At 41.0% G+C, this 13,889-nt stretch overlaps 3 protein-coding genes and 1 pseudogene across 3 annotated transcripts; 1 reads left to right on the top strand and 3 right to left on the bottom strand.

The window, feature by feature from the left end:
* The first annotated feature begins 156 nt into the window (after positions 1-156).
* LOC137731290 (uncharacterized) lies at positions 157-6,863 on the top strand. The gene is made up of 3 exons (XM_088685197.1): positions 157-1,315; positions 3,277-3,282; positions 6,664-6,863. Exons 1-3 carry the CDS (start codon positions 272-274, stop codon positions 6,754-6,756), a joined length of 1,143 nt encoding a protein of 380 aa, XP_088541323.1. The 5' UTR covers positions 157-271; the 3' UTR covers positions 6,757-6,863.
* Positions 4,044-5,916, bottom strand: LOC148690636 (uncharacterized). Its single transcript, XM_088685390.1, has 2 exons — positions 4,791-5,916; positions 4,044-4,479 (listed from the first exon to the last, which is right to left on the bottom strand). The coding sequence occupies exons 1-2, from the start codon at positions 5,914-5,916 to the stop codon at positions 4,442-4,444; spliced, it is 1,164 nt and encodes a 387-aa protein (XP_088541516.1). The 3' UTR covers positions 4,044-4,441.
* On the bottom strand, positions 5,957-6,345 carry LOC148690635 (auxin-binding protein ABP20-like; annotated as a pseudogene).
* Positions 6,864-8,887: 2,024 nt separating the features above from the next.
* LOC137724892 (feruloyl CoA ortho-hydroxylase F6H1-3-like) lies at positions 8,888-10,689 on the bottom strand. The gene is made up of 2 exons (XM_068463546.2): positions 10,172-10,689; positions 8,888-9,741 (listed from the first exon to the last, which is right to left on the bottom strand). The coding sequence occupies exons 1-2, from the start codon at positions 10,687-10,689 to the stop codon at positions 9,168-9,170; spliced, it is 1,092 nt and encodes a 363-aa protein (XP_068319647.2). The 3' UTR covers positions 8,888-9,167.
* Positions 10,690-13,889: the final 3,200 nt, after the last annotated feature.

Genomic DNA, 13,889 nt, shown 5'->3' with positions numbered 1-13,889 from the left:
TGCCCCAAGCAACAGCCACGTCTCTCTCCCTGCGTGCCACCTGTAATGCAGCGCATTACTCCTCTAAATGACCAAAATACCCTCACAAATTCCAGCTCAAAACCGGCAAATCTCCTCAAAACGTCATGCCCTTTTGTGTCCATCAAAATCCTCCTCTTTAAAACGGGATTCCCTCTCTCCCCCTCTGAATATCCCCCTCACTCCACTCCGCTTCTCTCCCACAAAGAAAGCACAAAATCCCTGAAAAATCAGAGAAACAAAACAACAAAAAATGGAACATGCAAAATGCAGCAGCGGCAGCGGGTCGTCCAAGGCCCAAACACTTCTCAACCGCTCTGCCCATTGCCTCAGCCGCCGAGATTTCTCTACTTGCCGCAAGCTCGCTCTTCAAGCTCGAGAATCCGACCCCGACAACTCCGCCTCCGACCAAATTCTTGCCGTCGCCGACGTTCTGCTCGCCGCCAACCGCCAAAACCCACCTGATTGGTACTCCGTTCTTCAAATACCCCGACCCGGACCCGCAAACCCGACTCTCATCCGGACCCAGTTCGAGAAACTCAGGACCCTCTTGCTCTTGAAACCCGGCAAGAACCGGTTCGCTTTCTCTCAGGAGGCCCTGTGGCTCATCAAGAAAGCCTGGTCCGTACTATCGGACCCGGAGAAGAAAACCCATTTCGAAAACGGGTCTGAGGAAGGGAAAGAAAGCGGAAAACAGAGAGAGGAGAGGGAAGGAATTGTGGGTAATGGGAAAAATGGCCGAGGGTGTAATGGGGGAAAGACATTCTGGACTCTGTGTCCGTACTGCTATTATATGTTTGAGTACGAGAAGGTGTATGCAGATTGTTGCTTGAGGTGCCAGAATTGCAGGAAAGGTTTCCATGGCGTGGCGATAAAGCCGCCGTCAGGGGATGTGATAGTGGAGGGAAAGGAGCAGTACAATTTCTGTTTTGGCTACTTTCAAATGGGGTATATGGACCCCAATTCGGAGATGGAGTCGGAGGTAGTTGACAAGAAAGACGATAATGTGGTGGTGATATCCGATGATGATTCCGATGAGGACGATTTCGGTGATGGTAATGTGGGTTTTGAGGGAATGCATGAGGAAGTGGTGGGGAGTGGGAGTCATGGAGCTGAAGGGAAGATGCCGGTGAAGAGGGTGAAGATTCCTGCTGGGCGGATAAAGAGCACGAAATCAAAGTCCGTGGCGAGGAATACGAAGAAGATAATGGGGAATGGGATGAGGAGTAGGAGGATTGAGTTGGAGGATGTTGAGAGAGTGAAATGTGAGGACATCGAGGTTGAAGAGGGAAATGGAGTTGCTGAGGGAGAGGGGGTATTAAGTTTAATGTTTTGTTGTATAATTATTCAAACTGCTGTAATAGCAGTTGTTGTTTTATATACATCTTACACACACGCATGCATTTAAACAATTGCATGCAATAAACAAATGTTGTAAAAAGGTGGCGTGCTTGCTGCCCATGTTGCAATACATCAGAGCATGTGTTCCTTCTGCTGTAAAGGTGGCGTGCTGTCTGACAAGGAATATGTGCAGTATTCCTTCTGTCCAGGTCACATGGGCAAGTTCTCTCAACACTCCCCCTCAAGTTTGGAATGAATGTTGATTATTCCTAACTTGCAAAGCAAAGTTGTAAACTGGTATAAGCTCAGTGGCTTTGTGAAGATGTCGGCTGGTTGTTTCTTGGTTGAGATGTGAGATGTCTCGATCATTCCACTTTGAACCCTTTCTCGTACAAGGTGGCAGTCAATCTCTATGTGTTTGGTTCTTTCGTGAAAGACCGGATTCGGAGCGATGTGAAGTGCCGCTTGATTATCACAATATAGCTTGACTGGACGTTTATGTTTGATACCCAAGTCTTGTAGAACAGATTTCAACCAAGTGACTTCACAACAAGTTGCTGCCATTGAGCGATACTCTGCCTCTGCACTAGAACGTGACACAGTATTTTGTTTCTTGCTTTTCCAGGAGATCAAAGATTCTCCAAGAAATACACAATATCCAGTGGTAGAACGTCGTGTGTCTCGACATCTGGCCCAATCCACATCACAAAAAGCATTCAATTGAATTGGACTTCTCGCAGAAAGAAAAATACCTTGCCCTGGTGTGTGCTTAACGTATCGTAAGACTCGCTGGGTTGCCTCCAAGTGTGGAGTTCGAGGCTTCTCCATAAATTGACTAAGAATATGGACAGCATACACCAAATCAGGGCACGTGATTGTCAGGTAGATTAGTCTCCCAACAAGTCGTCGATAAGAGGAATGATCAGTAATCCATTGTCCTTCGTCCTTTCTGAGTGATAAGTTTTGCTCCATAGGAGAGGTGGCTGGTTTTGCGCCAAGATGACCTGCATCCTTAAGTATTTCAAGGGCATATTTTCGCTGTGAGAGGGTGATCCCCTTGCTAGAGCGAGCAATTTCAATGCCCAAGAAATATCTTAATTGGCCAAGGTCTTTCAACTTGAATTGCTTCATAAGAAAAGACTTGGTATCTTCAATTGCTTGTATGTTATTTCCTGCCAAGATAATATCATCAACATAGACAAGGAGGACAGTGAATTTACCATCATGGTTTCGGATGAACAATGAATAATCTGCCTTGGATTGTTGATAGCCGGCCTTTCGAATAGCACAAGAGAGTTTGATAAACCATTGACGAGAGGCTTGCTTAAGCCCATACAAAGATTTATGAAGTTTACAAACTCGTGTCTCCCCCTTTCGTCCGAAACCAGGAGGCAAGGACATGTAGACATCTTCTTCAAGATCACCATGGAGGAAAACGTTATTAACATCAAGCTGGTGGAGGTGCCATTGTTGGACCGAGGCAACAGCAAGGAGTAGACGAACTGTAGTCAATTTTGCAACCGGAGCAAAGGTCTCTCGATAGTCTAAGCCTTCAATTTGGCTATAACCTTTGGCAACCAAACGTGCTTTATATCGCTCAATGGATCCATCGGATCGAAATTTGATTTTGTAAACCCATTTACATCCAACCGGCTTCTTGCCAGGGGGCAATGGTTGCAGAGACCATGTCCTATTCGCAGCAAGGGCTGCCAGTTCTTCTTCCATAGCGAAACGCCAGTGAGGGTCGCGTATAGCCTGTGAGAATGAGCTGGGTTCTATGGCAGCTGAAATGGAAGTGGTGAAAGCACGATGTCGAGCAGATAAACGATCGTATGTGAGGACATCAGACAAAGGGTAAGGAGTACCTGGTGCTTTGGTCAACGCCGAGTGAGATGAAGGGACGGACCGAGAAGGGAGGTTGATGTCGATGTGATATTGTTGAAGATAACCAGGTGCATGAGTGGGTCGTTTAAGACGAGGTGGTGAGGTGGAAAGAAAAAGAGATGAAACCGAAACAGGACTCACCAGCGAAGAAGAGGATGGATCGACGGAATCCTGCTCCAGTAGAATGGACGGATGAATGATAGGATCATCATAGGCAGTATCTTAAGTATGTGGAAACACAAGTGGTGAAACTGCAGCAGAAGATGAAAAAGGGAACACATGTTCATGGAAAATAACATCACGGGAGATAAAGATTTTACCCGTGTGAAGGTCGTAAACTCGATATCCCTTTGTGCCATATGGATACCCAAGAAAAAGACACCGTGTGGCTCTTGCATCAAATTTTGTGGGACGATGGTGGTGGGTGGAAGAAAAACATAAGCAACCAAACACTCGCAAATGTGCATACGCTGGCTGTTTGTGGTGAAGTATTTCATAGGGTGATTTGCTTTGAAGAAGAGGAGTGGGAGTCCGATTTATGAGATAAGTGGCAGTGAGGATTGCATCACCCCAAAATTTCTTAGGAAGATGAGATTGAAAAAGTAAGGCTCTAGCAACATTGAGTAAGTGGCGGTGTTTGCGCTCTGCTACCCTATTTTGTTGGGGAGTAGAGACACAACTTGTTTGATGGAGAATCCCCTTATCTGAAAAAAATTGGGTCATAAAAAATTCTGGACCGTTATCACTACGAAGAACCTTGACTCGTGTGGAAAATTGTGTTTCAACAAGGTGGATGAAAGTGATGAGATAAGATCGTGCATCTGATTTGTGATTCATTAAATAAACCCATGTGCATCTTGAGAAATCATCCACAATAGTTAAGAAATATTGTGCCCCTGTGATAGTGGGAACATGGTAACCTCCCCAAATGTCAACATGAATTAACTCAAAAGGAGCCTTTGTGGTGATAGAACTCAAAGGAAAATGAGCACGTGTTTGTTTGGCTAATGGACAGATCAAACAATCATCAATGCTACAAAAATTCAAATTTTTAATGCAAGTAGAGAGATGCCGTAAGGTCTTGTTGGAAAGATGGCCAAGGCGTTGATGCCAAAGCTGAGAAGAGGAAGAGGCAACAATTGACGCTGAATTGCACCTGGTTTTCATCACATTATCAAGGTAGTAGAGTCCTTCTCGTTCAGTTCCCGTCCCAATCATCTTCCCCGATCGTTGGCCCTGAAGTAGACACATTTTATCAGTGAAGATGACAAAGCAAGATGAGGTATTAGTAAGTTTGCTGACAGAAATTAAATTCAGTTTAAATGATGGAACACAAAGCACGTTGTGAAGGGTGAGATCATTCGAGAGATGAACTGTGCCAATATGTGTGACATCGGCAAGTGCATGATTGGGTAAGTGCACTTGTCGATTGTATACCGGAACACTTGTGGTCATTAAGCTTGGTGAGCAGACCATGTGGTCTGTGGCGCCTGTATCGAAAATCCAGTCCCTTCCCTTATAGAGAGCAGAAGCACAAAAAACTCTACCTGACAAGTTATTCATAGTAGAGGTGGTACCGACATGATTAGATGTGGAGTTGGATTGACTCTTATCAAGGAGTGCAAGCAGATTGTGATATTGCTCGGAAGTGAGGCTGTAGGACGAAGAAAATGTTGCTGGAGGCGTTGGCTGGGTATCAACATGATTCGCCTTGGAATTGGAACCCCTGCGATCCTGATAATCTCCCCTATTGCTGTTGTCTTTCACCTTTTTCAGTTTGCGGCATTGATCAATGGTGTGACCTTTCAAATTACAGTAGTCGCACTTGAGGTGTGCACGACAGGTATCTGAAGTGTGTCCAGTTGCATCACAACGACCACATTTTAGATGGGAATTTCTTGGAGAAAAATTCCTACCAGAGTTTCGCATGTTATCCCGCACGGCGAAAGCTGCAGTATCGGTGACTGAGGACCTTCCAGGAGCATGTATTGAAACTGTTCTTTGCTTCTCATCTTGAATAATAAGTGAGAAAGCTTTGTTGACAACAGGGAGGGGATCCATAAGTAAAAGTTGCCCACGAACCGCAGCGTAGGATTCATTGAGGCCCATGAGAAACTTCATGGTTTTCTGACTTTGCTGAAACTGCATTAATTCTTTTGCAGCTCCACATGTACAGGTTGGGAGAGTGCACATGGCATCACGTTCATCCCAAAAACTTTTCAGTTTGGTATAATATGCACCAATGTTCAAATTTCCTTGAACACTTCCATGTATCTCTTGTTCAATATGGAAGAGATGTACACTGTTTGTGTGAGAGAAACGTTCCTTCAACTCATTCCAAATATCAGCTGCAACATTGTTGTAGATGACACTTGCTCCGATATCTTTCGAGACAGAGTTGAGCAGCCAGGATTTCACGAGGTTGTTGCAACGAGTCCACTGTTGGAATTCACTTGTGGATGCAGACTCGGGCCTTTTAATGGATCCATTGATGAATCCTTCCTTGTTCTTGGCATTGAGGGCCATGGCCATGGCTCGGCTCCAAGTGGAGTAATTTTCGTCATTCAAAGGGTGTGTGACGAGGATCGCTCCAGGCTGATCAGAGTGATGAAGATAAAGAGGATCGCTAGGATCTTCGTATTTGGTGTGTTTGCTGGAAGAGTCAGTTGCCATGTCGGCGGGCAGTGTGCAGTGGCTGTGCTTGGCTGTGACAAGTAGAGCAGCGACGAGTGAAGGCAGAGCAGCGACGAGTTTGTAGATAAACTGTGTTCGCTGAGAAAACAAAGCCGGCGCAGATGGTCCCTTCGATGACAATTAGGACTTCCGAACCTCTAGGTGTGTGTGAAATGGGATGACTCCACCAACAACCAGGTCTAGACGCGCGAGTGAAATGCCAAGGCCGTTGACACCAGGGAACTGAGCAGCAAATGCAGGGGTGACTGCAGCCTTGATGATGTTTGTAGTGTTGCCAACAACGCCTAGGCCCGAGAAAACAAAGTCATCTACTTTAACTGTTGCAGGGCTTTTGCAAGAGTAGCCTGCAGGGCCGTTAGGAGCTGTGAGGTCTGCAACGCAGAAGTCCTGCACAGCTGCATTAACAGATCACAGTATAGCAGCGGAAGAGTGAAGGCAGAGCAGAGCAAATCCTTCGCTCTGATACCATATTAAGTTTAATGTTTTGTTGTATAATTATTCAAACTGCTGTAATAGCAGTTGTTGTTTTATATACATCTTACACACACGCATGCATTTAAACAATTGCATGCAATAAACAAATGTTGTAAAAAGGTGGCGTGCTTGCTGCCCATGCTGCAATACATCAGAGCATGTGTTCCTTCTGCTGTAAAGGTGGCGTGCAGTCTGACAAGGAATATGTGCAGTATTCCTTCTGTCCAGGTCACATGGGCAAGTTCTCTCAAGAGGGGGGGTAGTGGGAGTGGTGGAACGGGAGGGCTGGAGTTTTTTGAAGGAGAAGATGATATCTTTGTTGGAATTGGGGATGGTCCCATATGAAAGGAATGCATTGCTTTTCGGGGTCGTTGACGGAAGCTTTCTGAATGGTTGAGGTAGCTAGTGGAAGGATTTTCACAGTTGAAAGGAGACTGGATGATGACTCAATGAACCAGGTGATTTCATATCGAATCTGAAAATTAGATGAGTAGTTTATTTTGGTAAATTTAACCGACTTTTATCTTGTAAAAATGAAAAGTAAAGCAGAGGTTCTGCTACATCTCTTTGCTTTCGGTATAGTGCCTGTTCTACTTCTTTCTGACTCTGGTTAGTTTTGTGGAAGAACAGATGGGGCTTAATGAATTTGGGGACCGAAATTAACCTTCTCATAAATCCTAGATTGACTCTCTTTTATCGGTTTATGCTCTGTTTAAACTTTGAAAAATGCTTGCTGTGAATGAATGTTAATGAACAGTTATATGCTGCTCTGCTTGAGACTTCAAAATGTTTCAGTGAGTTATTGAACTAAGATTCTTAGAATGTTGGTTATCGCTCCGTTTTTCAGGGGCTCGATATCATCTATTTATACCGATGTTATTACAAGTTGACAGCTTAGTAGTAATACAGAAGTTCTCCCTGTTCAATGTTCCTTTTCCCTTCTGGATTGGAGGATATCAAACCCTCACAAGTCTTCACTTGTTATTTTCTGCGTACGCGAAGAAAATATGGTATAGCTATTATGGTTAATATTGCGGTAACAGATGAAATGAAAAAAAAATGGATGGAGGTTTTCCTTGCTTCATATCCCTTCTTATTTCACAACTGAGCTGGTCTGTCTTATCAGTTCATACATCCTTTTATGGCAGGTCTGTCTAAGAAGTGTCTAGGCTACAATCATCCTACTGAGCTTATTGTGTTGTTTAAGATATATCGTGTATATCCTTATGAGTGTCTCTTATTGTTCCTCACCTTAGCGTATGCTTCATACGAACCAACTTGGTTGTAGGACACATCATTTATAAGTATAATCTTCAGGACCTTAGCGATCGTGATGAAGCACCTAGATTTTAAGGTCAGTGAGAAAAGAGGACTAGTTGCAGGTTCAACTTTTGTTGTTATATTGTAACTTATCCCACATCAATGTTTTTATTTAAGTTGGAAAATGCTTTTCTATCCGATTTAGATGAAAGCAAGTTAAGCACTTACAAGACCACTAATATTAACCTCCCAGTATGTAACATATGTTGAAGCTTTTGCATTGTATTCAAAAGTTATAAAGCACTCTTCTACATGTTAATTATTTTATATTCGTATATACATAATTGAGTATGAGATGGTGTTGTTCAAGAAAAACAATAGCAATGGTGTTAATAATGTGAATGTACTGTATGGCTACTGCATTGTGTCTTCATTCCTACTGCTACTGCCCATGATTTGTGTATGCAAACAGTTATATTAGTCACTTATATGGCATGCATATTTAAAATGATTGCAGCTTTCTATCATCATATGTTTCAATACAATTATAATGGCGGCCGATCCTGGACTGGACTTGGAAAGTCAGTTTGATAAGTGTTTATTCTTATTAGATGTGACCAACGGAGTTAGCCTGTTAAGAAGTTAAGATATCTCCAAGATGAATTAGACAGAAATCTATATATCGCATTGACAAAAATTGAAGAGTATGAGTTCCTTGAATTAGAATTCGATTTGGGTTTTTCTAGGTTGGGAATTGGGTTCTGGATTTTCTGCTAAATGAGTGATTTCCATGTACTGGACACTGCTTGAAAGATAGTAGACAACTTGGAAGTTGTGATATATTTATCTTCTTCTTTCTTGTTACCTTTTTACCTTCTTGTTTGTTGTTGGTGCTTTGGTGGTTGGGAATTTACGATTCCAACTCAACTAAAAGATGTGATGCGAAGGAAGAGGAGAATGACTATACCTATACATCCCGAGACGTTACTGTGGCATTTCAAACTTATCACATGTTGCCATGCGTTTTAACTTCCCCACATGATGTTGCGGAGAGATATTGAGGTGTAATTATAGCATGTGTGGTGTTTCTTCTTCTTTCTGTATACTGAGCTCAGGTTGTATACATATAATATGAGTTTGTTCAGGGAATTAAAACGTATGCAACCTATTTATATCACGTTTGGAAGTGCTTGACATGATCAGAAAATGAGACTTACAAATTTATCACATTTACTTAAATAACAAATTTAATAAAGATATTACATCGTTGATCACATCTCTTACAAAGATAAGTTCCACGAATGTCACACATACTTAACACATAGTTTTATTCTTTAATAGGACTTTGATCGCTAAACTTATTCACCCAACATCTTTTACGAAGATAAGTTCCACGAATGTCACGCGTAGTCAACAAATTGTTTTATTCTTTAGCAAGACCTTGATCGCTAAACTTATTCACCCAACGGAACATTCCACAATGCATGGTAATAACTTCATGCTTTGGCAAAGTCAATTGTACCCTTCCCATCATGAGCCTTGCGGAAGAAATGTCTGACATAGTCAGAGTAGAGAACTTGTTTATACACTGCTTTCTCCCCACTTGCAAGAACTTCCGGCAGCGGAGCGATCAAATCCGATGGCCTTGGGTTGACAAAAATGGGAACCGAAATTCTGTTCTTACATCCATTGGCTGCGACTCGATGCTCGATGCTCTTGTATCGTCCGTTGCTCATTATTTGCAGTGCATCGCCTACGTTGATCACCAACGACCCCTTCACTGGAGGAACATGAACCCAGCTCTTCTCATCGGTTCCGCGGATGTAAAGTCCACCGATGTGGTCTTGGAGGAGGATTGTGAGTGTTGAGACATCGGAGTGACGGCCGACTCCAACCGTGAGCTCAGGGTTTGGACACACCGGGTAGTAGTTAAGGTTAATCCGCTTGGATCCCATTAGAAGATGTTCCTTTTCTTGGTCCAGTTCTTTCACGTTTAGTCTTTTCATTAGCATTTCTAGGATTTGTTTTGTAAGAATGTCGGTCTTCTTCATGTATTCCAGCACTTCAGCCCTACAAGCATGTATGCATATATTAGCTCATACGATAATTAAATTTGTAAGTACATTATAAAGGTGTTAAAAGAGACTAATACATAGGAGAGATTTAAGTGAAATCGTCCTTTCTCCTTATCATGCATGCTAGCATGTCAGGTATAACCATTTCATGATGGGTATTTGGAAATGAAAAAGATCTAACAAATGACTTAATATGAGCAGATCGATCCGCCGTCACGATGACATAATACGACTATCATACGTACACTAATGATTCTCGGCTGAACTAATATAATTATATGTATTACAATAATTCATTGATCATACTAGAGAAAGTATGGTCAACATATATATATATATATATATGTATGTATGTATGTATGTATATATACAAATAATTTTGATTTAATGTTGTGGTGTAAAGAGTAGATACTAGTAGTGCTTACTTGCATGCAGGAGGCCAGAATGCAGAGGCCTCATCCTCAGACACATAGAATAGACTAAGCCAATCTTTCCACTCCAAAGCCTTCTCTGCATGAGGACTAAAGCTCGTTCCAAACCGGACATTTTTTGAGGCCGAATGCTCAACCGAATACTTAGTCTTCTTCTCGGCTGGCAACTCGAAGAAGCGATGAGTTGCTTCCTTCACATTCTCAAGAACTTCAATTGGCACCCCATGATTCACTAGTTGAAAGAATCCCCACTTCTCCGCTGCATTGCAAATTGCTTCTGCAACTTTTGGGTCGTCAGAGTTGGACATGTCGATAATGGGAATGTACTCTCCAGGGTTTGTTGTGGCCACAACATTCATAGTAGTAATTCTTTCTTCAAGGGGTTGGATATATTGCTTGGGGAGGGCTTTTAGTCCCATTTCTGAAAGACCCTTTACTCCATGACTTTTGCTTATAACAAAATCAGTGACGCTTGAAGGGTCGGTGATGGTTTGTGCCACAGGTGGAGCCATTTCTGTAGATTGGGACTTGGGAACGATCCAATGAGGGTTGCAAAATTAAATCTTCAAAGAAGTCTCTGGCTTGAAGAATTGGTTTGACTATAAAGTGGGAGCAGAGGTATATTTATATTTGAGTTTTATTAATTAACAATGTCTCACCAAATGAGCTAGCAATTAGCATGCCTAAGTTCTTCAAGCTTTGGGTTTAGGTGTGGCACTAGTTTAATTGTGTTCGAGTGACTATCACACAAACAATTGGTGTTACCAATTCTTCCGTAATTTTTTTTTCTTTTTTTTTTTTGAAAAAAACGATATTATCTATATTAAGGGGAAGGAGGGTGAGTTTAGCTTTACAACGAGTTAAGAATAATGTGGTTCAAATTCGCCTTTGGCGAAAATTAAATCTAAGACATCTCACTTACAAGTGAAGAGAAATACCACTAGATCGTAGTACTAAATGACCATTCTTTTGGAATGGTGTTGGAATCCCTCCTGAAGTTGCCCATTCCTTTGCTCTTGATTTCCAGAGTTGGATGGCCATAAACCTTAGGACACACTGTTCTACCATTCATGGTTTACCCTGGAACCTTATCTTTGCTTCAACTGTCTGGTATTGCTGGAAAGGGAGGAACAATCTTGTCTTCAATGATGGCCAACAACCGCCTGTCTCTCCCCAGAAGTTCATTTTTCAATTTGCAAGGGATTGGTATGATGCCAACAAGTGTTCTTCTAGTAAGCCTCCTAGACAAATCATCTCAATCCATTGGATCCACCCGCCAATTGGTAGATATAAAATCAATACAGATGGGAGTTGTAATGACCCATTTAGTCACATAAGTGCTGGAGGTTTGATTCGCAATTCTGAAGGGGATTGGATTAAGGGATTTGCTGCTAATTTGGGCAGAGGAACCATCATGGAAGCTGAGCTTTGGGGTGTTTTCATGGGCCTTTCTATAGCTTGGGACGAGGGATGCAGGGATGTGATCCTCGAATGTGATTCTTGGGATGCTGTTAGTTTGATCCAAAAACCTATTATGGATTCGCACTCGCTCTACAACCTCATTATTGACTGTAAAGAAGCCATCGAAAAAAATTGGAAATGTGAAGTCACTCATATCTATAGAGAAAAGAATGCTTCAACCGATCACATGGCCGACTTGGGTCATGGGCTATCCCTAGGCCTTCATGTTTTTATTTTTCCTCCTACCACTGCTAGTAATTTTCTAGTTTCTGATTCTATTGGCAGGGCCCTTCCTAGGGCTGTTCTTGCCTGACTTTTTTGTTTTGCTTGCCGGGCTTTGCCCTCCGTTGTACCAAAAAAAAAAAACATTATATGAATCATTCAGCTAGTCGCCATGCCAAATATATAGGTTAAATCTAATTCTACAAACTTCTTTTTCTATCTGTTTTAGAAATGCTTTTATGAAAAACATTTCCGTTCAGAAGCGCTTATAATTAATATTATATTTTTAATAAAAATACAAGTAATTTTCTGAAAAAACACTTAAAGTGTTTCTTGAAGAAGCTTATATCAAGTGCTTCATGGAAGAAGAACTTGAAGAGTTTTTTGTAACTTAGAAACATTTTTAATCTTTTATGTCAAAAATTTTAGTTAAAGCACTTTGGATGATATAAAAGCGTTTATCTTCAAACCAATTCCTCCCTCCCTCGCTTCTTAGTATAAATATACTTTTATATCAAAACAAACACTTGGAGGACTTTTCTTAGGTAAAGTGCATGAATTATGAAAATCAACTGACTAAAGCATAGTATATAGGTCTTCCTTAGCTTTAGGGGTAGGTGATCGTGGGTGCTTCATGTTGTATGCAGTATAATAGAAAAAATGCTAGTTTTGACTACTATATTATGCAATATAACAGTCAAAATCTTTTCCGTCACTATGATGTGAGGTCTTATCTAATTTGTACTTAGGGTTACCAAAAATTGCGACCAAGAGAAAAAGAAAAGGTTCTTAAAAATCTAGTAATATTTATGGGGCTAAATTACATTTGATCCCTCCCAAATACAATCTTATATGACATTTTAAAGATATTTCAATCTCGTACATTTTAGTAATTATTTTATTTCAATTTTATACAACTGTTAGAAAATTTGTTAAGTTAGATGTTGAATGATGATGTGGTAACACTAGGTTCCACATTTGTGCTAACGTGACTACCAACTTATGCCACATGACCAAACAAAATATTTACCCATCTTCTTTCTTTTTTGATTACCTTCCTTGCGTATGTATAAGACCGAATCCATTCGATTTCTAAAAAAGATTACATTTTGCACCATCAGGTTTGTGTTCAATTTCAACTTTATGCAACATCATTAAAACATTTTAATCTCATAGATTTACTTATTATTTCATTTCAATGTCATACATCCGTCTCAAAAATTTGTTAAGCTAACCATTGAGTGATGACGTGGTAATAGTTGGTTCCATATTTGTACTGACATAACTGGCAAACTTGTGCCACAAGACCAAACAACTAATTACAAAACTATTTTGTCTATAAATGTTTTTAAAAAATTATAATTTAGTTGGCTTCTCCGAACAACTGATTAAGAAAATCCAAATATATCTGTGAACAATAAATTAAGCAAACACTAATTAACTAAAATCAGATTAAATAGTTCAGATTTTTAATTATCAGCTCAATCTTCGCGCTGGAAAATGATTCTAGCAAATCAATGAACTCAAAAATCACATTTGGATTTAATGTCAAAGCAGAATTATAAACACCAACAAAGTCTTATCCCACTAAATGGGGTTGGCTGTATGAATCCTAGAACGCCACTGCGTTCAATTTTGCGCTAAGGTTTCTGGTAGCTCGAAGTACTCCATATCTTTCCTTAAAGCCTCTTTCGAAGTCTTTCTCTATCCCTTTTGGCTTGAGCACCTATTTCATAATTGCATTTTCAAACCGGAACATATGTAGGTCTTTGGTTTACATGTCCAAACCACTTTAACCGATTTTCTCTCTTAAGTTCAATTGTGATCACTCTACTTTACCTCTGATATCCTCGTTCTTAATCTTAGCCTTTCTCGTGTGGCCACACATTCTCAATGGAGCACTCTATCTCCGCTACACTTATTTTTTTGCACGTGGTGATGCTTGACAGCCCATCATTTCGTGCCATGGAGCATTGTTGGCCTTAATGTTGTTCTATAATTTTTTTCCTTTAGCTTTATTGGCATACCA

Source organism: Pyrus communis, chromosome 15, assembly GCF_041283825.1.
Source record: "Pyrus communis isolate YQ-2024b chromosome 15, ASM4128382v1, whole genome shotgun sequence".
NCBI lineage: Eukaryota > Viridiplantae > Streptophyta > Magnoliopsida > Rosales > Rosaceae > Pyrus > Pyrus communis.
The sequence above is the reverse complement of the archived record's forward strand: the minus strand, read 5'-3'. Positions and strand labels throughout refer to the sequence as shown.